The sequence below is a fragment of the Pelophylax lessonae genome (assembly GCF_965119305.1).
Source record: "Pelophylax lessonae genome assembly, chromosome: 2".
NCBI classification, from domain to species: domain Eukaryota; kingdom Metazoa; phylum Chordata; class Amphibia; order Anura; family Ranidae; genus Pelophylax; species Pelophylax lessonae.
Genome location: NC_138769.1, coordinates 337787074 through 337813397, shown reverse-complemented (window position 1 = coordinate 337813397; position 26324 = coordinate 337787074). Strand labels below are relative to the sequence as shown.

Here is a 26324-nt window from a genome sequence, read left to right as displayed (position 1 = left end):
CCAGGGTGTCATTTTTTTTGTTGCTGCTGTGATCCAACTTCCTGTTAGAAGGTGACTCCTCCATGTATAAAGAATATATAAGGAGAACAGAAAAGCACCTCTGAGTATAGACTTTTAATTTAGCACATGATAAAAAGACAAATAGCAACTCACAGAAGCCAGAAAACATCAGGCTTTAGGATATTGCAGTGGTAAGGCTCCTCCTGGTGAACTTGATACATTAGCCGGGAGCACCATGTTCTGTGGGAGAAGATGATGGCGGCAGTCTCCTGTTGACTTCCGGGTCCCAGGCAAGAGACATACAGGGACCCGGAAGTCAACAGGAGACTACCGGCATCATCTTCCCACAGACCACGGTGCCTCCGGCTAATGTATCGAGTTAAATGGATGGGCAGTTCACCAGGAGGAGCCTTACTACTGCAATATCCTAAAGCCTGATGTTTTCTGGCTTCTGTGAGTTGCCATTTGTCTTATTATTATGTGCTAAATTAGAAGTCTACACTCAGAGGCACTCTTTTTTGTTCTTCTTATATATTCTCTCTAGAGTTTGTCTTCACTCCTGAGAAGAGCTACCCAAATTGGGGGCAACACAGCTTACCACCATCATCAGCTTTTAGTCTATCATAGACTTTTGTACTGACCACCCCTACCATCATTTATACCAGAGACTTATACCTGTTTTTCCTGAGTGTTTTATGTATTTTGTCTTTTATTCCTCCATGTATGTAGCCAGCCTCTCTTGCTTGATTTTGGGATGGATTATAGACTATGGAATGTCTAGCATGCATACAGCAGTGTACATGACTGCAACTAACATGCACTGTTTGTAAGCAAAAGTGAAACTGCAGCACAGAAAATCAGCTCTCCTCTCTTCCAGCCAGGACTGTGCTGGGAGGCAGAACTGTGTAAATCTCAGGTCTAGAAGGACAGGAATACAATTATTTTTACAAGGTAAAACTTTATAATTTTGGATTTCTCTCACTTTTAGGCCCCTTTCACACCAGTGGACTAATTTGGTCGGCCTGTCAGTTTTTCAGTGGGGACCCGATCAGACTACCCCTTGTTCTCTATAGGGTGGCGGATGTCAGTGGGCATGTGTCTGCTGACACCCGCTGGCATCCGATCTGATCCCGTCCTCTAAAAACAGACAGATGGGGAATGGATCAGAGAACAGTCGGATGGAAACAAAGAGGCAGTCTGTTTCCATATGACCAGCCTATAGAGAACAGCGCAGTGGGCAGACCTGTCATCTGCCTACTCAGTAGGGATCAGCAGAGACATTGTGCTGCTGACCAGGCGAATCTGCTGGATGAGGTTTCACCCTGTCTGAAAGGGGCCTTAATCTCAGTAGGCATAAAAAATGTAAATCACCCTAGTGGGGGACACAAACATTAATACACACCTCATAAAGGTTCTAATTCTTCTACACACCATCAAAACCAAAATAAATGCCTTTAGATAAACTTTTAAATTAGAGATAGGGTTTGATCCAAATGATTTATGCTCGATGTTCGCAAAATGGCTAAACTATTTGGTCAGTTCACCAACCAAAACATTCTGCTGCTTCTGAGGCAGGAAGTCATTAATTTATTGGTGGTAAGCGTTTTTTTAAATCCCTGATTAAAACCTTCTGAATATGATGATGGAGTAGTGGCCACACACGGGTCTTTTTTTTTCTCTTAATATTCTTCTATATGTGCTACTTATATGCCTCCACACACACACACACACACTATATATATATACACTGCTCAAAAAATTAAATGAACACTTTTTAATCAGAATTTAGCATCAAGTCAATAAACTCCTGGGATATTGATCTGGTAAGTTAAGTATTAGAGAGGGTTGGTATTCAGTTTCAGCTGCTTTGGCGTTTAAATTAAATTAACAGCAGGGGCACTAGATGGGCAAAATTGAGACAACCCCCAAAACAGGAATGGTTTTACAGGTGGAGGCCAATTAAATTGTTCTCCCTATTCATTTTTATGACTGATTTACACTAGCTTCGCATTTGGCTAGAGTCAGTGTCACTACAGGTAGCATGAGGCAATACCTGGACCCTGTAGAGGTTACACAGGCAGTCCAACTCCTCCAGGATGGCACATAAATGCGTGCCATTGCCAGAAGGTTTGCTGTGTTTCCCAGCACAGTCTCAAGAGCATGGAGGAGATTCCAGGAGACAGGCAGTTACTCTAGGAGAGCTGGACAGGGCTGTAGAAGGTTCCTAACCCATCAGTTGGACCGGTGTCTGCTCCTTTGTGCAAGGAGGAATAGGATGAGCACTGCTATAGCCTTACAAAATGACCTTCAGCAGGCCATTGGTGTAAATGTCTCTGACCAAAGAATCAGAAACAGGCTTCATGACGGTGGCCTGAGGGCCTGATGTCCTCTAGTGGACCCTGTGCTCTCTGCCCGACACCGTGGAGTTCGATTGGCATTTGCCATTGAACATCAGAATTGGCAGGTCCGCTACTGGCTCCCTGTGCTTTTCACAGGTATATGCACAGGTATATTTTTAAAAATTAAAGAAACACTTTGAAAACACATCAGATCTCAAAGGGGAAAAATATAATTCTGATTATCTATACTGATATAGATAGGGCATTCCATCAAACAATGAAAGGATGCCACGTTGTTTGATGGAAATTAAAATTATCAACCTACAGAGGGCTGAATTAAAAGACACCCCAAAAACCAAAGTGAAAAAATGATACAGCAGACTAGTCCGATTTGCTGGAATTTCATTTCAGCAGCTCAAAATGGTACTCTGTTTGTATGGCCCCCACGTGCTTGCATGCTTGCCTGACAATGTCGGGGACAATGTCGGGGCATGCTCCTAATGAGATGACGGATGGTGTCCTGGGGTATTTCCTCCTAGATATGGACCAGTGCATTACTGAACTCCTGAACAGACTGTGGTGAAACCTGGCTGTGTCAGATGGGCCGAAACATAATGTCCCAGAGGTGTTCTATTGAAGTTAGGTCAGGCGAGCATGGGGGCCATTCAATGGTATTAATTTCTTCATTCTAGAGGAACTGGCTGCATACGCTTGCCACATGAGGCCAAGCATTTTCGTGCACCAGGAGGAACCCAGGACCCACTGCACCAGTGTAGGGTCTGACAATAGGTCCAAGGATTTTATTGCGATACCTAATGGCAGTCAGGGTGCCATTGTCTAGCCTGTAGAAGTCTGTGTGTCCCTCCATGGATATGCCTCCTCAGGTCATTACTGACCCACCACCAAACTAGTAATGCTGATTATCATTCTCCACGGCTTCTCCAGACCCTTTCACGTCTGTCACATGTGCTCGGAGTGAACCTGCACTCATCTGTGAAAAGCACAGGGCCCCAGTGGTGGACCTGCCGCTTCTGGTGTTCAATGGCAAAGCCAATTAAGCTCCACAATGATGGGCAGAGACCACAGGGATGTCGGGCCACCCTCATGAAGTCTGTTTCTGATTGTTTAGTTCACACCAGAGACATTCACACCAATGGCCTGCTGGAGGTCATTTTGTACGGCTCTGGCAGTGCTAATCCTGTTCCTCCTTGCACAAAGGAGCAGATACCGGTCCTGCTGATGGGTTAAGGACCTTCTACGGCCCTGTCCAGCTCTCCTAGAGTAACTGCCTGTCTCCTGGAATCCCCTCCATGCTCTTGAGAGCTACGAGACACAGCCAACCTTCTGGCAATGTCACGTATTGATTTGACATCCTGGATGAGTTAGACTGCCTGTGCAACCTCTATAGGGTCCAGGTATTGCCTTGTTCTACCAGTAGGAACACTGATCCTAGCCAAATGCAAAACTAGTGAAAAACAGTCAGAAAAGATGAGTATGAAAAAAAAAATGTCAGTGGCCTCCACCTGTAAAACCATTCCTCATTTGGGGGTCGTCTCATTCTTGCCCTTCTAGTGCTCCTTTTGGTAATTTCATTAACACTAAAGCAGCTGAAACTGTTTAACAACCCCCTCTGCTACTTAGCTAACCAGATCAATATCCCAGAAGTTTAAACAACTTGTTTAATGGTCTGTTCCTTTACCAACAATAATTAGTAGAACTCATTTTGTTTCATAAGACATAGGATAGGTGTGAAAAACATGAATTACTTACCACTATAACACCATATAAAAAAGTACTGCTGATCAGAAGTAAGACCACAAGCAGAAGATAACTTGAGATTATATCTAATGAAAAAAGAGAGAGAGTATAAAAAAAACAAAGGAGTGTTCCAGTGGATTATTATATTTATTTTATTTATTTACTTTATTTCAGGTACTTATTTAGCGCTGCCAATTTACGCAGCGCTTTACATATACATTGCACATTCACATCAGTCCCTGCCCTCAAGGAGCTTACAATCTAAGGTCTAAGGTATAAGGTAATATTTAAACAGCTATTGTTTAAACCTCAAACACTTATTTGTATGTATATATCCATTCAGTTATATGCAACCCTCTACAATGCTATGGGGCAACGCTCTGGAACCATGTGTAATACGTTTGAAGGCCTTTTTTTCTATAGAATTTTCTTGGCAATTTGTTTACAAGGATGGTTTTTAGGTCTTTTCTGAACCCTCCATAGAGGATGCAGAAGTGTTTGGGGGATGCAAAGGTGTGCTGGGGTACATAGGTGTTCAGGGGGACTCTGAGATGTGCAAGTGGGTACAGAAGTGTGTGGGGGGTGAAGAAATGTGCAGCAGAGTACATGAACGGGGGGGGGGGGGGTTGCAGAGGGGTGCTAAGGTGTACTAAAGAATACAGCAGTGTGCAAGGGGTTACTGAAGTGTGCTGGGGGTGCAGATGCATGCTGGGGGTGTAGATGCCTCCTGGGGGTAACAAAGGCATGCTGGGGAGTACAAAGGCATCTGGGGGAGCAGCGGTGTGTGGGTTCAGAGGTGTGCTGGGGGGACAAATGTTTGCTGGGGGTAAAGAGGTGTACTTGGGGATACAGCATATTCTGAGGGGTGCAGAGGTTTTTGGGGGTATTGAAGTATGCTGGGGGGTGTGAAGTTCTGCAAGGTTGTGCAGGGATGAGAAAGGGGGTACAGAGGTGTCCTGGGGGTACAGCAGGGATATACTGGGGGATATGGAGATGTGCTGGGGGCACAGACACATGCTATGGGGTTCAGAGACATTCTGGAGGTGGGGGGGTGCAGAGATGTGCAAAGTAGTACAGAAGCATGCTGGGGGTACAGAGATGTGCTGGGGAGTACAGGGGGGGGGGGTCGTTCTAGGGCTACAAAGATCTGCTAAGGGGCTCAGAGGAACTCTAGGGACACAAATATGTGCTGAGGGGTTACGGAGGTGTGCTGGGGGATTGGGGGATATGGGGTGTTCTGGTGGTGCAGAGATGTGATGGGGAATACGTAGGTATGCTGGTGGATATATATTTACTACGCAAATTTGTGGTGGAGCAACTGTAATATTTGTGGAGCATAATATAATATTTGTGGTGGAGCAACTGTAATATTTGCAGAGCATGTTATAATATTTGGGTGGAGCAACTGTAATATTTGTGGAGTATGTTATAATATTTGTGGTGGAGCAACTGTAATATTTGTGGTGGAGCAACTGTAATATTTGTGGAGCATGCCTTAATAATATTTGTGGTGGAGCAACTGTAATATTTGTGGAGCATGCTATAATATTTGTGGTGAAGCAACTGTAATATTTGTAGTGGATCAACTGTAATATTTATGGAGCATGTTATATTATTTGTGGTGGAGCAACTCAAATATTTGTGGAGCATGCTATAATATTTGTGGTAGAGCAACTGTAATATTTGTGGAGCATGTTATAATATTTGTGGTGGAGTAACTGTAATATTTGTGGTGGAGCAACTATAATATTTGAAGTGGATCAACTGTAATATTTGTGGAGCATGTTATAATATTTGTGGTGGAGCAACTGTAATATTTGAAGTGGATCAACTGTAATATTTGTGGAGCATGTTATAATATTTGTGGTGGAGCAACTGTAATATTTGTGGTGGAGCAACTGTAATATTTGCGGCGCATGCTATAATATTTGTGGTGGAGCAACTGTAATATTTGAGAAGCAAGCTATAATTTTTATGGTGGAGCAACTATAATATTTGTGGAGCATGTAATGCTTGTGGCTGGGCAACTGTAATATTTGTGGTGGAGCAACTGTAAAATTTGTGGAGCATACTGTAGAATTTGTGGTGGAACAACTGCAATATTTGTGGAGCATGTTATGATATTTGTAGTGGAGCAACTGTAATATATATGGAACATGTTTTAATATTTACAGTGGAGCAAATGTAATATTTGTGGAACATACTGTAGAACATGCTCCTCTTTCACAGGGGTGCCGCAGAGGAGGGGGGGGACTAAGTCTTTGCACTGGGTGGAAGAATGCCTTGCTTTGCCTCTAGACCAAGCTGTATTGCTTTAACTCAAGTAGAGAAAAGTGAGGTGCGATCTTTGCTGGGATTTCTGGCAGGAATGTCTAGATTACATGACTGAGAGAATAACATTAGGGTCTATGTCGACAGGCTTCTGAGCTTGCGTCAATGGCATCAATTTGATATCAGTTTGAGAGTCTTCTGAGCTCATTCAGAATTTATTGACAGATGCAGTTGACCCGCAGTTACCTGCTTAATGCAGGTTTTGCATTCCCACAGACCCTTAAACATTTTTTGACAGGTGTGGCAGTTCCTGATTGTTTTTCAACTGGAAATTTAGCTGTTTGCCTACATGTCCACTTTAAGTGTTAACGTTTTCCTATGACATCCATCCCCATAGTGGTAATAGGAGAATTTTGCAGGTGATGTCTTTCTGGTATTTTAATTGGTTCGCTGGTGTGTTAAGTTCCTCAGTGAATAATTACTGCTAATCTGCTCATCACATACAACATATCTATTACAACATACTAAACTTCTGCTTTATTTTCAACTGAAAAACAGCTACTGATAGTTTAGCTAGAACTGCAGCATCTAACGAGCACAGTTGATAAGTAACATTAATTTCCGGTTTGCCACTTTAAGAAAAAGCAGAAGTCCAGGAAACCACAACCGCATATAAGAAATATTAATAGTCTGAAAAACAAGCCTTAGCTTCAGGTAATGACTGTGTGCTTACCAAGGCGAATATAATTGCTGATCTCAAGGCAGCAGCTCTTTCTTCTGGCCAGTTCGACAGAATATTCAATTAAAAGAATAATGCTTAGTACCTGTAAAAATTAAAATTAGAATATGTGTAAGGTACTTCATAGTACATTGAATAGGATGCACTATTTTATGCACAGCATCATAGAATATTTATGATCAATAAATACCTAGTGATTCCTCCAGTGGGCCCTTTATTTTACTTATTAATGCGTGTGTCTAATGGTAAGTCTGTATCTATGCCAACCATGTAAAAATAATAAGTGCAGGTTTAAAACTCTTCAACTGTTAAAATAACTAGATTGTCTCACCTTTATTTGTATTCTTGCTTGCTATCCTTCTAGTTTGTTAATTTCTTGATGTTAATGGGTCATCAATACCTTGCTAGTTGGCAGGCTTTGGTGATTTTTATCTCTCTCTTTTATTTGATGCTGCAGTATATTTAAAGTCTATGTAAACTCTATCAATGTGCCTTTTTTGCCCTGTAAAATACTCCATTGATAGTATTTTATTATATCTGTTGAAAAAAATAGCTATTCAGCCAGAAATTTTGTGAGGTGATAACTTCCTGTGCTTTCTGCCTCTAGACAAGTGAGGGCGAACCTTGGCACCCCAGATGTTTTGGAACTACATTTCCCATGATGCTCATGCACTCTGCAGTGTCGTTGAGCTCCCCTTATTATGAAAAACAGAGGGAGGTGTTATGTAACCCTAACATGCTTCCTGTCCTAGGGTGACAATGCTGCTTAGCACAATTGTCAGCCAAAGAAAGGAAGTAAGTTAATGGCAGGGTTACCGGGTTTACATAAACTGAAAAAATTATGAAAAATATAAATGTGAGAGGAGGAGGGGAAACTGGCCCCCAGCACTGCAGGGAGGGGGCACTAGGGGATCAGTGAGGTGGAGAGCTGTATAGTGTAGGGGCGGAGCAGCTGGGGGGATCTACTTTTAGAGTTAAATGTTCTGTGGCTCCCCTGTAGCACCCAAAGCCAGCGGGAGGAAAGAAGAGGAGAAGCCAATCTGACACTGCCAATCCCTGACCCTCCCCAGAGCACAAATCCCTTGAGGCTCCCCTGCAGCTGCTGGCTTCCCCTCCTTTTTTCTCCCGCTGGCTTTGGGTGCTGCGGTGTAGTTTCAGGGGATTTGTGTTCTGGGAAGGGTAGGAAACTGGCAGTGTTTGGGGGGGGGGTGGATTACTCCCAGTGTGCGATGATGGGGACCCCTTTCCTTCAGTGCCCCTGCCACACTTGCACACTGGATGATAGCCACCGGTATGTATTTCACTGCTATAAGCAAACGTGTGTAAAAAAAAAAAGGAAATCCTGATCACTTACCCAGAGTAGTACAATGTTAATATGGTGACATTATAATGCTCCGTTCAGAGAGTGTTAAAAAAACAAATCATAAAAAAAGAAACATTTTTTTAATTTTTTTATACTGTCACCAGTCAGTGTCCCTGATCTCGTCCCACCCACACTTGCACACTGGATTATAGCCATTGGTGCCCACCCACCAGAGCACAAGAACACAAGGCATGTTATCCACCAAGCAGCTTCTGAGACTAGTCCAAAGCTACCTAAACTCTCCCCGGGGAAGCTCTCAAAGCTGGCAGCTAATCATAGGTAGGAACTCTTCAACCACCTGTGATTGGCTGTTGGCTTTGAGAGCTTCCCTGCGGGATCGTTCAGACAGCTTTGGACTAGTGTCTCATCCTTGCGATCTACCAGACAACTGCCTGCGGTAGACAAGTAGATCGCGAATGACAGGTTGCTGACCCCTGTACTAGACATTATATTACAATATAATATAAGATGTTACCAAATAAGGGAGAAAAAACAGGAGGACTGAGGGCACCTTAACCACTTGCCGACCGCCGCACGACTATCTACGTCGGCGGTCAGCCCCTCACAGGCAAACTGACGTAGGTCTATGTCGCTTGCTTGTGAGGGTCTAGGGAGCGAGCGCGCGCCCCCTGGAGGCGCGCTCCCGCGTGGTCACGGACCCCCCCGCGCGTGTGACCGGCGGACCCGATGTCCGCCGCTCACTCTGCGATCGGCGGGGGAGAGGGAGAAAGTCAGGCGGCTTGTGTAAACAAGCTGCCTGTCATTCTCCCCTGTGTATGAGAGATGATCATACGGTTCTACTATGTAGAACCGTTGATCACCGTTCATACAGCTGAAGCCACAGCCAATCACAGTAGAAAGCACGCCCCTAGGGACACACACAGCCCCTCCCTCCCCCCCTTCCTCCCAGGTGATCAAATACCACCAAAAGAAAGCTCTGTTTGTCGGAAAAAAAGGACGCCAAATTCGTTTAGGTACAGCGTCGCACGACCGCGCAATTGTCCGTTAAAGTCACGCAGTGCCGAATCGCAAAATACCCCCTGGTCGTTTAGCAGCCAAATCCTCCGGGGCTTAAGTGGTTAAGGGGAGTATGAATACCCAAAACTCCATAGTAAGCAGAAACAGAGGTTAGAGCATGTTCATTCCACCACTGGAGTTCCAAGTGTATTTGTCCTCTTTATTAACAGAATTTTGTTTCAGGTACTATTGCTAATTTTTATCATTTGTCATACCAACTTCTAAAAAACTTGAGTTTAAGTTAAACATTAGAATAAATTACTTTACTCAAAAGTTAATTTAAAAAGAGTAGCAGAACAGTTATATAACTCTAAAATGGCTCTCTATTTGCAGTCAGAACATCCTTATAACTTTAAATATAGCTTACAGTTTCAGGTTTACAGTTAAAGTTCTCTTTTCACAACAAATGTCACAGGCAGATTCTCTTTGTTCCCATTTGACAACTCTTTTATAGACACTAGTGAGAATTCTCAGTCTTGCAGAGCCACTCGATTCCTGGAAACTAGAATGTATCGCTGTTTTTCACCTATGTACTCTTTCCGTCACTTGTTTACTGTACTTCTCTTAGAGGGGTAAAATGACTTTGCAACTAAAAATGGAACTTACCTCTATCTTAGCACTGAAAATGCTTTTTAATTAATTTGTAATATTTTAATCAAATTCACCCATCCATCCTTGCCTCCATGCTTTATTTTATTAAGAAATTTCTTTGAAAAATACCCCCCTAGCATTTCCAGCCATGGCCATTTTGAATAAGGGGCAGATAATTCATGTATAATTTACTTCCTGGAATCCAGCTGCCCTTAGGTCAGGCTTGCAGGGAGAAGGTGTGCTTAGCTGCAAAAGCCCCTCCTCCAGATGAAAGAAAAAAATGCCCATGAACATGTTTGGGATGGATGAGATCATTTTGGCATAGGCCAGAAAATAGAAAGCACCTGAAGAAATGCAAAAAAATAAAAATTAAATAATTAAAACAAGTATATATATTATGCCTTCCTATCTATTTGCTAAGGCTAGCAGCAAAAGGATTAAAAATAGTTGACTTTGTTTAAGAGTTTAGTCCCGCTTTAAAGTTTTTAGCTTCCAAGATATGTACTACTGACAATTCCTTGCAAGCTTTACACTTTTAAATATGCACACACGCAATGTAAAGGGGACTATGCATTTAGGGCCAGTGTTAACAGGCTTTTATTTGCATCAGAAATTCTTTACTCCCCATGCAAATCTAGGAGAATGCAATAGCAGCTCTAGGTAGGTCATAAAGAGGACAACTGTAGGTCAAATGCACCTGTCAATAACTTTTTAACACCTATCACCTAGCCTAAAGCAGAATGAGTGCCGAGTGGTGGCTTTACCGTTTTTAAGTGTGCGTCATATGACATCTTGTCAGAAAGTGATCCATGGGATACACTCAATGACTGATCAGTGTACCAGCTCGCTGATGGTACCAGGTGACTGTTGTGACCAATCATAGCAGGTCACATGACAGTTGTACACAACGGAAGGCTTACTTTCATGCCATTCATTGTGAACAATTGTGTTGCTAGCTGTAATTGGTCAATGTGATCAAATAGTACAGGCAGGGCCTATCACAGCTATTATGTACCATGTGATTAGATTTGACCAATCACAGCTAATCACAACAAAAAAAATGAAATAAATCAGATTCATTCAGTAAAATGCTTGCTTATAGCAATGTAATTCACTGCTATAAATGAACATGTGTAAAGAAAAAAAAATGGAAATCCTAATACCTTCCCCAGAGTAGTACAATGTTACTATGTTAACATTATACTGCTCTGGTTACAAATCATAAAATAAAATAATTTTTTTATTCACATTGTCACCAGTCAGTGTCCCTGATCACTTTCACACCAGTTATGACGCTGTACTGAACTGGTGACAGTATGTAAAAAAAAGTGTGATTTTTTTTTTTTAATTTCTTATTTTTTCAAAAAATGATGACAAAAAGTTACAACTTAACAAATCCCACCATGCCTCTTACTATATACCTTGGACTGTCTGCTCTCCCAAAAGGGGTCATTTGGGGGGTATTTTTACTGTCCTGGTATTTTAGTTGAAATTAGATGAGCTGTCAGTACATTAGGATTGATCAATTTTCAAATATATACCATAGTTTGTGGACTCTATTACTTTACTTCAAACTACATAATTAACACTGATTTTGGTTGTTTTTACCAAAGAAATGTAGCAGAATACATTTTGGGCTAAATTTATGAAGAACAATTATTTGCAAAATTTTATAACAGAAAAGAAGAAAAACATGTTTTTTTCTCTCCTTTTTTCTAAGTTTTCATATACCCTTTCTCAGCTGCATAGGCAGCTTAGAGATCTGGGGGAGGTGAAACAGCAACACACTGGTCTTCCAAGGGAATTGGCTGTGCGTGACGGGTGAGGTCTGGACAAGTCTGATCATAGGAGGAGAGCAGGCTGAGTTCCCAGCACAGCTAGATGCTGTGCTTCCATACTAATGTGATCAGTTTTTAGTAGAAAAGTTGAGGGACTGGTAGGAACACTGGGTATTTCACACAAAAGAAGCAATACAAAGAGCACAGGATACTTTTCCATGCAAGAACATGGTACAGCAGTCACATATTAGGAATATTAAATATTGGATTAACATGTCTCTTCTGGTCTGGGCATCTATAGCTACATTTAGTAGGTTAGGCATGCAACGGCCTGGTAGTTAGAGCTCCGGTTGCAAGTCAGATTAGAAACTACTAGGGAAGGACTGAAGCACAAAGTAGATAGAATGGCCCTGAGTTCCAGTGCCACACCACAGTTTCTGTGTGTGAGAAGCTGCATTCCAGGCTGGTTGGACAAAGGTTGGAGGATCTCAAAATCACTGCTGATCTTATCTTTAGGTCCTTGACACAAAGACAGATGCCACATAATCCTCAGGGGTCCTTGTAACTTGACTTTGCTACAACATTCATTTGGAGGTATCTCTGGTAATATACTTGTATTATTTCTGAACTGGTGTGCATCTATAACTTATGGTTAATGTTATATACTGGTTGCAGTGTTTCTTCTGCTCCCACTTACTTTGTTTATATTACTGGTTAGTTTCCCATGAAGGGACACCTCTCTGTTCACAGAGGCCCTGTCAAGGAACTGCCAACTTTATTATCAAACCCACGTTTCCACTTAGTGAAGGTTCTGGTTCTCTTATTTACCTACAGGCTTAGCACAATATCCTGTTTTGGGAGGACTATTTCTCATAACCCCCACCCCAAAAAGGATTACAGATGATAGGTGCTTTCGTTAATTTGTGGGTCACTGATGAAATGAGGGTTGAGCAGGGTGTGAAAGAGAGAGGTTAACACTTCCCTCAGTCACCAAAAGTTACATACTTCTGGCATTGTTTAACTCCTGCCCATCTTACCAGTTCATGGAAATGACCATGCCTACCACATTCTAGGTAGGAGCTCCTAGATGCTCCAAGGTGTCCTGTTTAATTCAACTCTAGCCAAAACTATGAAGCTGGAATGTGGAAATGCTCTGTGCACTGTATAATTGTACTATGTTTTGCTCAGTTTTAAAAGGTCTCAGTGCCCTTCACATGAATTTGATGTTTTGAAAGATGTTGGTTCCAAATCACTGTTTTTCACACAATCAGATTTATGTACATGTTTTGCACCATTTAATTGTTGATTTTACTATTAGTGCAAACTATCCAAAATAATAATTTAGTTTTTTTTGCTAAAGTCTTTAGCATGTTTTCTAAAAAGGAACTGTGTTTTAAATGTCTTGCATAGAGACAAAAAAATAAATATATATCATAGCTGTCATATATTTAGTGTTTGAAACTAGTTAGCTGCTATTAACACCATTAGAGTGTAAGACTATCCAAAGCAATTATTGTTAATAATGAAACCATATGTAATTCCAGCTGTAGGCACATGAAGCACTAATTGTGTGCAACCATGGAATATACTGCACAAATATTTCTATTAAGTCACTGAATGCTTAAATTTCATTATAATACAGCACTAATTTATTCCTAGCACAGTTTTGTAGTTGACTGTAGAGCAACTTCAGTAAAAGTTGAAACTGAACAAATATGTAACTTTCAGAAAAGGCAACAGCAGTGTCATCCAACCTTCACCAGGTGTTTGACTATAGAAAAATTCTAAATTGATAATCAACTCAACAGCTGCTTGAAAATTTGAAAAATGACAGATATTAATAGTGTTAGGCGATACAATATTGTACATGTCCAACATTGGGGTGTGAAACTAAGTGTTGCCGCAAATAAAATCTATAACACTCCTGCTAACACCCTGTGCATGTCCTCTGAGCTCGTATGATGCATCCTTTAGCTCACCCCACCCCCAGGGCCCTTTCCCATTTCTCACTCTTCATTTTCCTCCCACCTTCTTTTTCCCCTCACCCTGGCTCTCTTCTCTTCTTTTCTGTTCCTTGAGGCTTCCTCCTCTTCTTCTCTTCTTGCTACTTCTATTTGCAGGTTTCGCTGTTACTAGTTACCCGCCCAAATAGATGCTTACTGAGGTAACATTTTCTAAGTGTTTTGCTTCACCAACGTGGGACCCTATAACCAGTGGGATGCCCTTTTCTCTGTATTGTATTACTTGGCTTGATCACTTTATCCTTCACGCGCAATCTTGCAGCTCATGGACCCGATAGTTGTCCACACCAAGATAGGGCATCTTTGGGCCCTATAATTTTATGTCTCTGTTGGGATCAAGAGATTCACATGCCAATTAGAAACATTTTGTGGTTAAGGTGTATCTAACTCAGACTTTAAGATACCTTCTAGCATATCACTGGCTGTGTCCCTGCTGCTCAGATGTGTCATTAAGCATCCTCCTTGTTATTTTCTTAATTGCTTCTTTGCCTGTATTCCCTGTATTTGTATGTTCGCAATAAAATATTTGAGCAAGAAAAAAATATATAAAACATTAACTTCCTCATTAGAAGGAACAGGGCAGGCCACTGACAAAGATGGTCTTTTAATTGCTTTATCTGGTGGTAGACACAGAGCACAGAGGACCCATGTAACAGTAGCAGTGTGGGCCACCTTTTGACACCTATAGTTGTTCTTTTGCATGATGTCACAAAAGTCCATTCACAACTTCTCAAGCTCTTACAGCATGTTGTGTCCAATAGACTCTATGCTCAACCACATAAACAATATAATTTACATTACATTTTCTAACTAGCTTTATCAGTGCCAGTTAAGCAACGTAATAGGAATCCACTCATTGTACAGAGGGACATAAATGTCAGAATTAGGATGTAGAATTCCACATTTTCCCTGTCTCCATATTGGCTACATAATCTGGAACATCACAGAAGATTGGTAATGATTAAGCACACAGTCAGTGTGTGAAACGCGTCTACCTTGTCACGATTGTCATATTTGAATGTCCAGTCAATAAATCTGGATTTTGACTCAACCTGGAGTGCTGCCAATTCCTTTTCCTTTTACAGAAGATTGGTGGTTATATAATAACATAACCAAGAGCTAGGATGCACAAACAATCAAGGAATAGCTCTTCACAGTCTAACTACTGTAGGCTAATATAAATCAATTCCTATTTTGTTTTTTTGTTTTATAATGGTTACAGTATATACTGTTCTTGCACAGTACATTGTGTTATTAAATAATCCCCTAAATCTTCATCACATACCTAAAACCCAGAGAAGAGTGAAAGCTCCTTTCCAAAGCCAAATAAGGTGCACATGTCGACACCGTACAGACTCTCTATGCCTAGTGCTTATTTTGCATCTACAGTATGTGCTCCTGCTTCTCTACTGACTGGAAACGTTTTCATCTTCCGATTCAGTGGTAATTTTAAAGTTTCCATTTTCACTCAGCAATAGGTTCCCTTGAGATATGACTATGTAATCCTACAGACAAGATGAACATTTGTGTGCTGGCACCTGCTATCTTTAGTGTAACCACAGATACCAGCTGCTGCAGCAAAGCTATGTATTTCTCTCTATAATATTTTGGCAGGTACTGTATACATGCCTGAATTTAAATAAAGCCAGCAATATCAGTCATATTGTATTTTCACCTACTATTCTGATTCAGTAAATAGTAATTTCCAGACTGTTTAAAGTTATGATGGAATAGCAATAACTTACAAATTGGCATAATCCACGGATAAGTGACTCAATAGAAGACAAGTAGTTGCTGGAAACTGCACTGCTGAGCTGCCTCACTGTGTGGCCTGGGCATTCAGAAAGAACGTTATGAGTGACAGTGGGCGGCCATGTTCTTCAGTAAGTGAACAAAGAAAACCCTAAACTAAGCTGAATAATTGGCTAACTAAAATGAAAAAAATGTATCCTGCTGGGGCACGGTGAGGGTAGACTGGACTGGCAAAGCTGTTAGCTGGTATTTGGGTGGCCTACCATCTTATTTAGCAAGTGAACAAGAAAAGCCTAAACTAATATTAATTACTGACTGACTAACAATTTAACCACTTCCATACCAGCGTATAGTCAAATGACGCCGGCAGAATGGCTTTCTAGATCCGGGTGGCCGTTATATGACGTCCGCCTGCTCTCGTCGCTACTGCGCGCCCCCGGGGCACGCAGCGGGGCGATCGGGGGTGAGGCTAGTCCCTCTGACTGAGCCAAACCCCGATCAAGGAAAACAGCCAATGAAATTGGCTGTTTACCGTGTGATCGGCGGTGTCAATCACAGCAGATCACATGAGCGGCTCTGGCACGAGCCGCTCGTTTTCTCTTCAAGCAGCGCGGCGATCAGGGATGAGGCTCATCCTTCGGACAGAGTCCGTCCCCGATCTAAGTAAAGAGCCAATGAAATTGGCTTTTTACTACGTGACCGGCTGTCAATCACAGCCGGTCACGGAATGTCAACAGAGAACACAGTAACTAGCTGTCACCGTGTTCTCCTCCTCACACACTGATCCTGTGTGAGGAGGAGATTGTGGTAACAGCTAGTTACCAATTACAGTGCACCCCAAAACACACTGATTCCCCCTCCAATAAAGAGCACCTGTCACTAGCCCATCAAAGTACCTGTCACTAGCCCATTAAAGTACCTGTCACTAGCCCATCAAAGTACCCAAGTACCTGTCACCAGCCCATCAGAGTACCTGAGTACCTGTCACCAGCCCATCAGAGTACCCGAGTACCTGTCACCAGCCCATCAGGTACTCTGATGACAGGTACTCGGGTACTCTGATGGGCTGGTGATAGGTATTCGGGTACTCTGATGACAGGTACTTGGGTACTCTGATGACGGGTACTCGGGTACTCTGATGACAGGTACTCGGGTACTTTGAGTACCTGTCACCGGAGTACCCGAGTACCCGTCATCAGAGTACCCGAGTACCCATCATCGGAGCACCCGAGTACCTGTCACCAGCCCATCAGGTACTCTGATGACAGGTACTCGGGTACTCTGATGGGCTGATGACAGGTACTCGGGTACTCTGATGGGCTGGTGACAGGTACTCGGGTACTCTGATGACAGGTGCTCGGGTACTCTGATGACATGTACTTGGGTACTCTGATGGGCTGGTGACAGGTACTCGGGTACTGCGATGACAGGTACTTGGGTGCTCTGATGACAGGTACTCGGGTACTTGCAGTACCCGAGTACCTGACATCGGAGTACCTGAGTACCTGTTATCAGAGTACCCGAGTACCTGTCATCAGAGTACCCGAGTACCTGTCTCCAGCCCAGAGTGCCCGAGTACCTATCTGCATCCCATCAGATTACCCGAGTACCTGTCTCTAGCCCATCAGAATACCCAAGTACCTCTCTGAAGCTTATCAGAGTACCCAAGTACCTTTCTGAAGGCGATCAGTGTACCTGAGTACCTGTCTGCAGCCCATCAGAGTACCTGAGTACCTATCTGCAGCCCATGCCTCCTAGATTATGTGTTGGGGTGTTTGCTTTCCAAAATGGGGTCATTTTGTGGGGGTTTCCATTGTCTTGGTGTTCCAGGGCCTTCAAAAGTGTGATAGGTTGTAATGAAATTAGATGTGTAATTTATGCTCCTAGAACACCTGACGGTGCTCCTTGGATGTTGGGCCTCGGTATGTGGCTTTGCTGTGACAAAGTCCCACATATGTGGTATCACCATACTCAGGAGGAGTAGTAGAATGTATTTTTGGGTGTCATTTTTGCTATGTACATGCTATGTGTTAGAAATATCCTATGAATTGACAACTTTGTGTAAAAAAAAATGCGTTTTCATTTTCTTTCCACATTTTCCAAAAACGTGTGGAAAAAAATGACATGTTCAAAAGACTCATTATGCCTAATAGAATATATGTTGGGGTGTTTGCTTTCCAAAATGGTGTCATGTTGTGGGTAATTCCCTTGTCCTGGTGCTCCAGGGCCTTCAAAAGTGTGACAGGTCGTTTGGAAATTATATGTGTAATTTATGCTCCTAGAACACCTGACGGTGCTCCTTGCATGTTGCGCCTCTGTATGTGGCCAGGCTGTGTAAAAGTCTCACACATGTGGTATCGCCATACTCAAGAGGAGTAGCAGAATGTATTTTGGGGTGTAATTGCAAGAATGCATATACTGTGTATGAGAAATAACTTGTTATTATGACAATTGTGTGTAAAAAAAAAAATATATATTTCTTCATTTTCCCAAGAATTGTGGGAAAAAACTACAACTTCAAAAAACTCACCATGCCTCTTACTAAATACCCTGAAATGTCTACTTTCCAAAAAGGGGTAATTTGGGGGGTATTTGTACTGTCCTGACATTTCAGGGCCTCAAGAAATGAGATAGGTACATCAAGTGTGATCACTTCATCAATGATTCGCACCATTGTTTTTAGACTCTATAACTTTCACACAGACTAAATAATAATCACTAATTTGGGTTATTTTTACCAAAGATATGTAGAAGTATACATTTTGGCCCAAATTTATGAAAAAAAATTACTTATTTGCAAAATTTTATAATAGAAACTAAAACAAAATGTGTTTTTTTCAAAATTCTCACTCTTTTTTTCACTTATATTGCGAAAAAAATAAAAAACCCAGTGGTGATTAAATACTACCAAAAGTAAGCTCTATTTGTGTGAAAAAAATGTTAAAAAATTTGATTGGGTACAGCGTTGTATGACTGAGTAATTATCATTCAAAGTGTGAGAGCGCCAAAAGCTGAACATTGGTCTGGGTAGGCAGGGGGTGTAACTGCTCTGTATGGAAGTGGTTAAACACTATATCCTGGACCACAATAAAAATAATAACATGTATTTTGGGGCCCTGGTGGTCAGTCACTCACTTCTGGACTGGTAAAGCTGAGATTTTGGAAATGGGCGGTCATCATCTTTAGCAAATGAACCATAAAAGCCTAAAGTAATTTCAATAGCCGACTAACAATTGACATTAAGGCCCCATGTACACTGCTGCTGATAAACGGAAGTTTAGGAGCAGTTGGGCATTTTTTCAGCAGCCCCTAAACTCTCCCCTATGTTATCTACATGTACACTGAGTACTTTGTAGTTGTTTAGAGGCAGTTGCGTTTAGTGGCATTTTTTTTCAAAGCAAAAAATTGCGTTCAGGACGGAAGTTTATTGCATTGGAAACACCAAACGGTTGTAACAGCATGCAAACATGTGTAAACGTGGTAAACCGTGTTTATAAGCGTTTTCCGCTATATTCGTTTTTAATGAGGAAACATTGCTGTCCATTTACAATATGGAAAAGAGAGAGAGGAGAAAAGAAGAGGGAGAGAGGGAGAGTGGGAGAGAGGGAGAGAGAGAGAGAGAGAGAGAGAGAGAGAGAGTTACTAGCTGTCAAGTTGCAGCATTCACAGGAGGTTTTCAAAAGTCCTGTGTACATGAAACCTAAGACACAAAATTATTTTTTGGGGGTCATTTACTGGACTCTGACTGCTAATGCTGGGATTTATGGGATTTAGATGGCTCTCTTTATTATGTGAAAAATGAAAAATGAAAAGTGATCTAAATTACTTACTTAATCTACCAGGAATGTCCTCAGCCCATCTTTGCCATCAGGCAGTAGCAGTCTGACAACAGTCTTGGATCATCTTCACTTGACTCCCTGCAGCTCCGCCTGGAGCCCCAAGCCTTCCACCAGACTTACACACCAAACACACCTGGGCTCACATAATCTGTAGCACCCGCCCGGGATCGGCCCTGGACCGTGCACCCGTCCAGGGCCATTCCTGGGCGGGTGCACGGGGTGCACCGCACCCAGGCGCCGCAAACTGAGGAAGAGGAGGGGCGCCGAAGCTCCGGTGACAGAGTCCTTCCCTCCCTCCTCCTCTCCTTCTGTGTGTTACAGACTGTAGCCACCTTAGATCCCTGTATATAGGCTCCTGGGACACACACTCTCTAAAACCTTGGTTATCCCATTCCTGCTGATGCAAATCTTTGATATTGCTAGTCCCAAAGACTAACAGCACCCTTCTGGAGCATTTTGTTACTGGTGTCATTCAAAACCATTTATGTCAGAAAATACTCACAAGGAAAAAAAATGCCCAGAGAATTGTCACAGGATTAACCCATTTCTAATCCTTGAATGATTTCAGTGTTAGATTTTCTAAATAGTCATTGATCAGGCAACAGCCAACCTGGAAAAACATTTAAAAATATTAGTCTTTGATCTGTAATATCTACTATTTAGACTCCAAACTGTTTAATCAGATCAAAATAAGTGATATGCCAGCAAAAGCTTTGTAAACATTAGCACAGTAGACTGCAGTTGATATTGTTAGAGTTTAACTTTTTCGTCTCAAAAAAAATGATGCATGAATTCATGACCTACTCAAATCCTATTGATGAGCTTTGGGTACTTGATGAGTTTGTAAAGTGCTTCTTACTCTTGCATTCACTCAAGCATCTTGTGAAAGAGTTTTTTTAGAGAAAAGAATTGTAAGAAAATAGCTAAAGGTCTGTGATTTGGCTGGATCTTCTGTAGAGATGAACCCAAATCTCACCCCTGTTGAAGAGCACATTGTGTAGATGAGGGTTTATGGGCAACTATGGACTCTGGATGGTCTGCTTCTACTTCAAGTTTCTGTGGAAACCTAAACTTAAAGTTGATCTGAAGCCAAAACTTTCTTTTGTATTAATTTTTGGTGAAATAAAAACCTGACATGGACTCTAAAACCATGACACTCAATCCAAGACAAAAAAAAAAGTTTACCTACACAATTTAAAAAGATATTCCTAAGGAAATCAGCTCACTATTGTTGCCACTGATATTCGGAAAATACTAGTTGCATTACTGTTTAGAGCCATAATATGTTTTAACCACTTGCCAACTGCCCTATATCACATTTACTGCGACAGGGCAGATATATATATATATATATATATATACTGCTCAAAAAAAATTAAAGGAACACTTTGAAAACACATCGGATCTCAATGGGGAAACATATCATGTTGGGTATTTAAACTGATATGCCTGGGTAATGTGTTAGGAATGAATGATACCACATCATTTTATGGATAAGAAAATTATCAACCTATAGAGGGCTGAATTCACACCCTGAAAATCAAAGTGAAAAAATAATGCAGCAGGCTAGTCCACATTTCATTGCAGCAACTCAAAATGGTACTCAGTAGTTTGTATGGCAACTTCAGGGCATGCTCCTTTTGGGATGACGGATAGTTTCCTGGGGTATTTCCTCCCAGATCTGGACCAGGCCATCACTGAGCTCCTAAACAGACTGAGGTGCAACCTGGTGGCGTCAGATGGATCAAAACATAATGTCCCAGGGGTGTTCTATTGGATTTAGGTCAGGCAAGCGTGTGGGGGGCCATTCAATGGTATCAATTCCTTCATCCTCCAGGAACTGGCTGCACACTCTAGCCACATGAGGCCGGGCATTGTCATGCACCAGGAGGAATCCAGGACCCACTGTTCCAGCGTAGGGTCTGATAATGGGTCCAAAGATTTCATCCCGATACCTAATGGCAGTCAGGGTGCCATTGTCTAGCCTGTAGAGGTCTGTGCGTCCCTCCATGGATATGCCCCCCAGACCACCACTGACCCCCCCACCAAACCGGTTATGCTGAACAATATTCCAGGCAGCATAATGTTTTCTATGGCTTCTCCAGACCCTTTCACGTCTGTCACATGTGCTCAGGGTGAACCTGCTCTCATCTGTGAAAAGCACAGGGTCCCAGTGGCAGACCTGCCAATTCTAGTGCTCAATTGCAAATGCGAATTGAGCTCCACGGTGCCGGGCAGTGGGCACAGGGCCCACTAGAGGATGTTGGGCCCTCAGGCCACCCTCAAAAAGTCTGTTTCTGATTGTTTGGTCAGAGACATCCACACCAGTGGCCTGCAAGAGGTCATTTTGTAGGGCTCTGGCAGTGCTCATCCTGTTTCTCTTTGCATAAAGGAGCAGATACTGGTCCTGCTGATGGCTTAAGGACCTTCTACAGCCCTGCCCAGCTCCAAAGAGTAACTGCCTGTCTCCTGGAATCTCCTCCACTAGTAAAAGCACCTCCCACACTATATTGAAACATTAGCTAGACACACAGTTAACCCTTTGATTGCTCCTGATGTTAACCCCTTCCCACCCAGTGTCATTAGTACAGTGATAGTGCATATTTTTAGCACTGATCACTGTAATAATGTCACTGGTCCCAAAAAACGTGTCAAAAGTGTCAGTTAGGTGTCCGATTTCTCCGCTGCAATATCGCAGTCCCGCTATAATTCACTGATCACTGCCATTACTAGTAAAAAAAAAAAAAATTTAAAATAAAAATTAAATATATCCCATAGTTTGTAATTGCTATAACTTTAAGCCAAAGCAATCAATAAATGCTTTTTTTTGTTATCAAAAATATGTAATATGCCTAAATTTATGAAGAAACTAGATTTTTTTAAATATTTTTATTGGATGTTTTTTAAAGCAAAAGGAAACAATATTGTTTTTTTTTTTCAAAATTGTCGGGGGTTTCTTATTTATAGACCAAAAAATAAAAATCCCAGAGGTAATCAAATACCACCAAAAGAAAGCTCTATCATTTTGTTTCGGTACAGTGTCACATCACCGCGCAAATGTCATAAAGCAGTGCCATATCGCAAAAAAGGGCCTGGTCTGGGGGGGGGGGGGGGTCATGCAAACTTCCAGAGGTCAAGAGGTTAAACTATTGAATTGAAGCTCCAAGTAAAGAGTCTTGATGTGCATACATGTTCCTCATGAGTAACCTAGAAAGTACAAAATTGACCAACAAATAGAGTTTTGAAAGGGAGCTGGGCAATGGCAGTTTAGGCTTCCTTATACACTGGTTGAGACAAGAAAGTCTCTTGCTAAGCAGTTACAAAGAAGGGACCAAGTAATATAGTCTTACAAAGAAAAAACAGTTTATTGGTTATATGAAAATACAAAACACTGTAAAACTCACCCTCACCCTCACCCAAAACCCCTTCAAAACCATGACAATAATACTGACCAGGTTCCTTGGCTCTCAAATGCACACACAGACTTTAATACTAAGCTGGCAAATGATAAAAACCACATAACATGGTAAAACTGCCCTAAAGTTCCCCTGGGTAGTGGCAACAAGCCACACTAGGTGATTAACGCCCAACTGGGTTATGTATAAAGCCGGGGGAATTAGTGGGGAGCACAACTGTGGTCTACAGTTTAGGTTTCCTTCAAGGTTTTTTTTTTACACGATGGATGCACGATACACTATATGCAGTATGAATCCCATATGAAATTATTATTTAACAGTTTTGAACATTGTTTTAACAGTATTAGGAGGGATGTTTAGTTTGTTTTTTTTTCTATCCTGATGTGCAGAGAAAACAAAATGTACCACACTTTACCCTTAGTAACCAAACAGATTTGACTATTTATAAGAGTATAGCAATCATAATGAAAGGTATTTGCTAATTGGTTGTCATGGCTTTCAGTTTTATGCGCACTGTTCTTTGCCTTTTTAAATAAGGGTATTTTGGCTTAAGTATTCAGACAGTACAAATAGCTGTGATGATGCATGACGCATGAAGAAGATAATGAAAGAACTTTAGTTCTTCATGCATCAGTCTACCCCACTCCCTTTTGTCATTAATCTGGTGATATGGGATCAACTATTTCCCAGGAGAGTAATATATGAGTGTATTATCCAAACAATCCTTTGAACTGCTTCTTTGTGTAACCATAAAATTAGCATTTTTCAACTACTGGCTGAAGTGAGACTGAGCCTGGTATAAGTAGAACAGGTTTTACACCTATACTGATTTCTTAAAGCTGAACTTTAGGCAGATATAAAAGACACAAATTAATGGGGCTCTGCAATTATTAAAAAGTAGCTCTACTTTAGTGACCGAAAAAAAGAAAATATATATATATATATATATATATATATAGAATTTTTTTTGCACCAGCTGATTGATAATGAGAAAAATCACATACAGTATTTCACAAAAGTGAGTACACCCCTCACATTTGTGTAAATATTTTATTGTACCTTTTCATGTGACAACATGAGGTGCCATTAATTAAGTTATTTTGAGGAGATAGCAAATTTACACTGTTATACAAGCTGTACACTCACTACTTTACATCGTAGCAAAGTGTCATTTCTTCAGTTTTGTCACATGAAAAGATATAATAAAATATTTACAAAAATGTGAGGGGTGTACTCACTTTTGTACACACAAATACACAATATAAATTAACCACTTTAAGACCGGAAGGATTTGCCCCCTTAATGACCAGGCCACTTTTTTCAACTTGTCACTGCGTGACTTTAACTGACAATTGCACGGTCGTGCAACGCTGTACCCAAATAAAATGTACTTCCTTTTTTTTTTTTTTACCACAAATAGAGCTTTCTTTTGGTGGTATTTGATCACCTGTGCGATTTTTATACACAAAAAAGAGCAACAATTTTGAAAAAAAAAATCAATATTTTTCACATTCTGCTATATAACATTCCCAAAAAAAAAATTTAAAAATCAAAATTTTTTAACATTTTAGGCCAATTTGTTTTCTGCTACATATTTTTGGTAAAAAAAAAAATCGCAATAGATTTTGGTTTGCACAAAAGTTATTGCATCTACTAGCTACGGGAAAGATTTATGTAGTTTTTATTATTATTATTATTTTTTTTTTACTAGTAATGACAGCAAGCTGTGATTTTCTGTGGGACTGCGACATTGTGGTGGACAGATCAGACCCCTGCCTGACATTTTTCACACTTTTGGGGGGACCAGTGACATTACTACAGTAATCAGTGCTAAAAATATGCACTGTTACTGTAATATTGAACTGGCAGGGAAGGGGTTAACATGTTGGGTGATCAAGGGGTTAAATGTGAGCCTAGGGGAGTGATTCTAACTGTGAGGGGGAGTGGCTTGTGGAATGACCAAAGAGACCTGTAATCCTATATAGAAGGATTACAAGGGCTCTATGATCATTCCAGGGAGAAGAACGGTTGGCTGTGTTTACAACAGCTGACCGTTTTTCTCCCTAAGCAGGGAACGATCGCGGGTGTCAGGCGGAAATCAGAGCCTCCTGCCCACTGCATTGTCTTCCCTGCTGATGAGCAGGGGCGGGAGCAGCCCGCCGGCAGCGCGCCCCGCCCCCTAGCCTCCTGCTTGCGACCGCCGTACAGTTACGGCGATTCGCGCAGGAGCGGCTACCTGCCGCAGTACATCAGCTTTTCTTCATAGCTAAAACAGGTAGACATCTTCAACAGTTTGTTAAAATCCTTTCAATGTATATTGATCACCCAAAGAGGAATGTTTTTTTTTTTTTTTTCAAAAGAAGTGGAGTTGCTTTTTAATGCATCAATAATTGTACCGTTTAGATGCATGTAGAGTAAGTGCCAGAATTTGGCCTGGTATCAGCCTCTCACAGTCCCTGTATTGCAAAGCTGGAGCATGCGAAGAAGAATTAGTACAAGGAGCCAATCAGATCATGTGCTAACAAAAAAACAAACTGTGCTGCTTCTCTTTTCGCTGTCCAGTAACAGGCTGGAGTGGGTCCAGGATAACCTTGACTCAGAGGAAGTGGGTAGAAGGATGTTTGGGGACATCTAACAGCAGAAAAAAAATACAACTGCTGTTAAAATATCTGTATTGAATGGTAATATCACATAAAAAGCTGGCTTCGGTATTTTATCTTTTATTGAGCTGTTTATTTTTATCCTGGTCATTTTCAATGCAATTCTGCACTGATAAGGCGGCTATGATGGGCACTGTTTATGCGGCACTGATAGACACTGACAAGCTGCACTGATGGGCACTGATAAGGAGGCACTGCCGAGGCTGCACTGATGAGGTGACACTAATGGCCAGTGATAGTCGGCACTGATGGGTGGCACTGATAAGCTGCACTGATGGGCACTGCTAAGCTGCATTGATGGGGCTGCACTGATCATCAGGGCACTGATGATCAGTGTAAACAATGTTCTCACTGTGCCCTGTCAGACTTGCCATTTATTGTCTCTCCTTCCCTGACACAGAGACAGCATGTGAGGAAAGAAGAGCTGATAACCAGCAAGTCTGTTTACATGTGACTAGCTGTGATTGGACACAGCTGATCACATGGTAAAGGGCCACTATGATTGACACTCTAAGCTGATCTGTGATTAGCTGTGTCCAAAGGACACAGCAGTCACAGAGCCCCCCCAATGCATGCCCCAGGGGATGTGCGGGAGGCACGCACGTGAGAGGACATCCACAGATGTGCTCCCAGAACTGGAGGCCCGAGCTGTAGCCACCTTTCGGCTACAGCACTTTAGGGGAACTAGTTAAAGGTTTTATCAATTATGTATGCCTTTTTTCTAGCTTACCCATCTTTTTTTATCTATGCACTACTACTTCTCATAAACGTGGTGCATTG

At 41.7% G+C, this 26324-nt stretch overlaps 1 protein-coding gene across 1 annotated transcript in view; it reads right to left on the bottom strand.

Annotated features, from left to right (window-relative positions):
- The window catches only part of LAPTM5 (lysosomal protein transmembrane 5), a 70766-nt gene that overhangs the window by 32220 nt on the left and 12222 nt on the right, over window positions 1–26324 (bottom strand). The window contains exons 2-3 of the mRNA XM_082247760.1: window positions 7102–7192; window positions 4110–4183 (exon numbers count right to left, since the gene is read on the bottom strand). Of these exons, the coding sequence (XP_082103886.1) occupies window positions 4110–4183; window positions 7102–7192 (165 nt within the window). The remainder of the gene's footprint in view (window positions 1–4109; window positions 4184–7101; window positions 7193–26324) is intronic.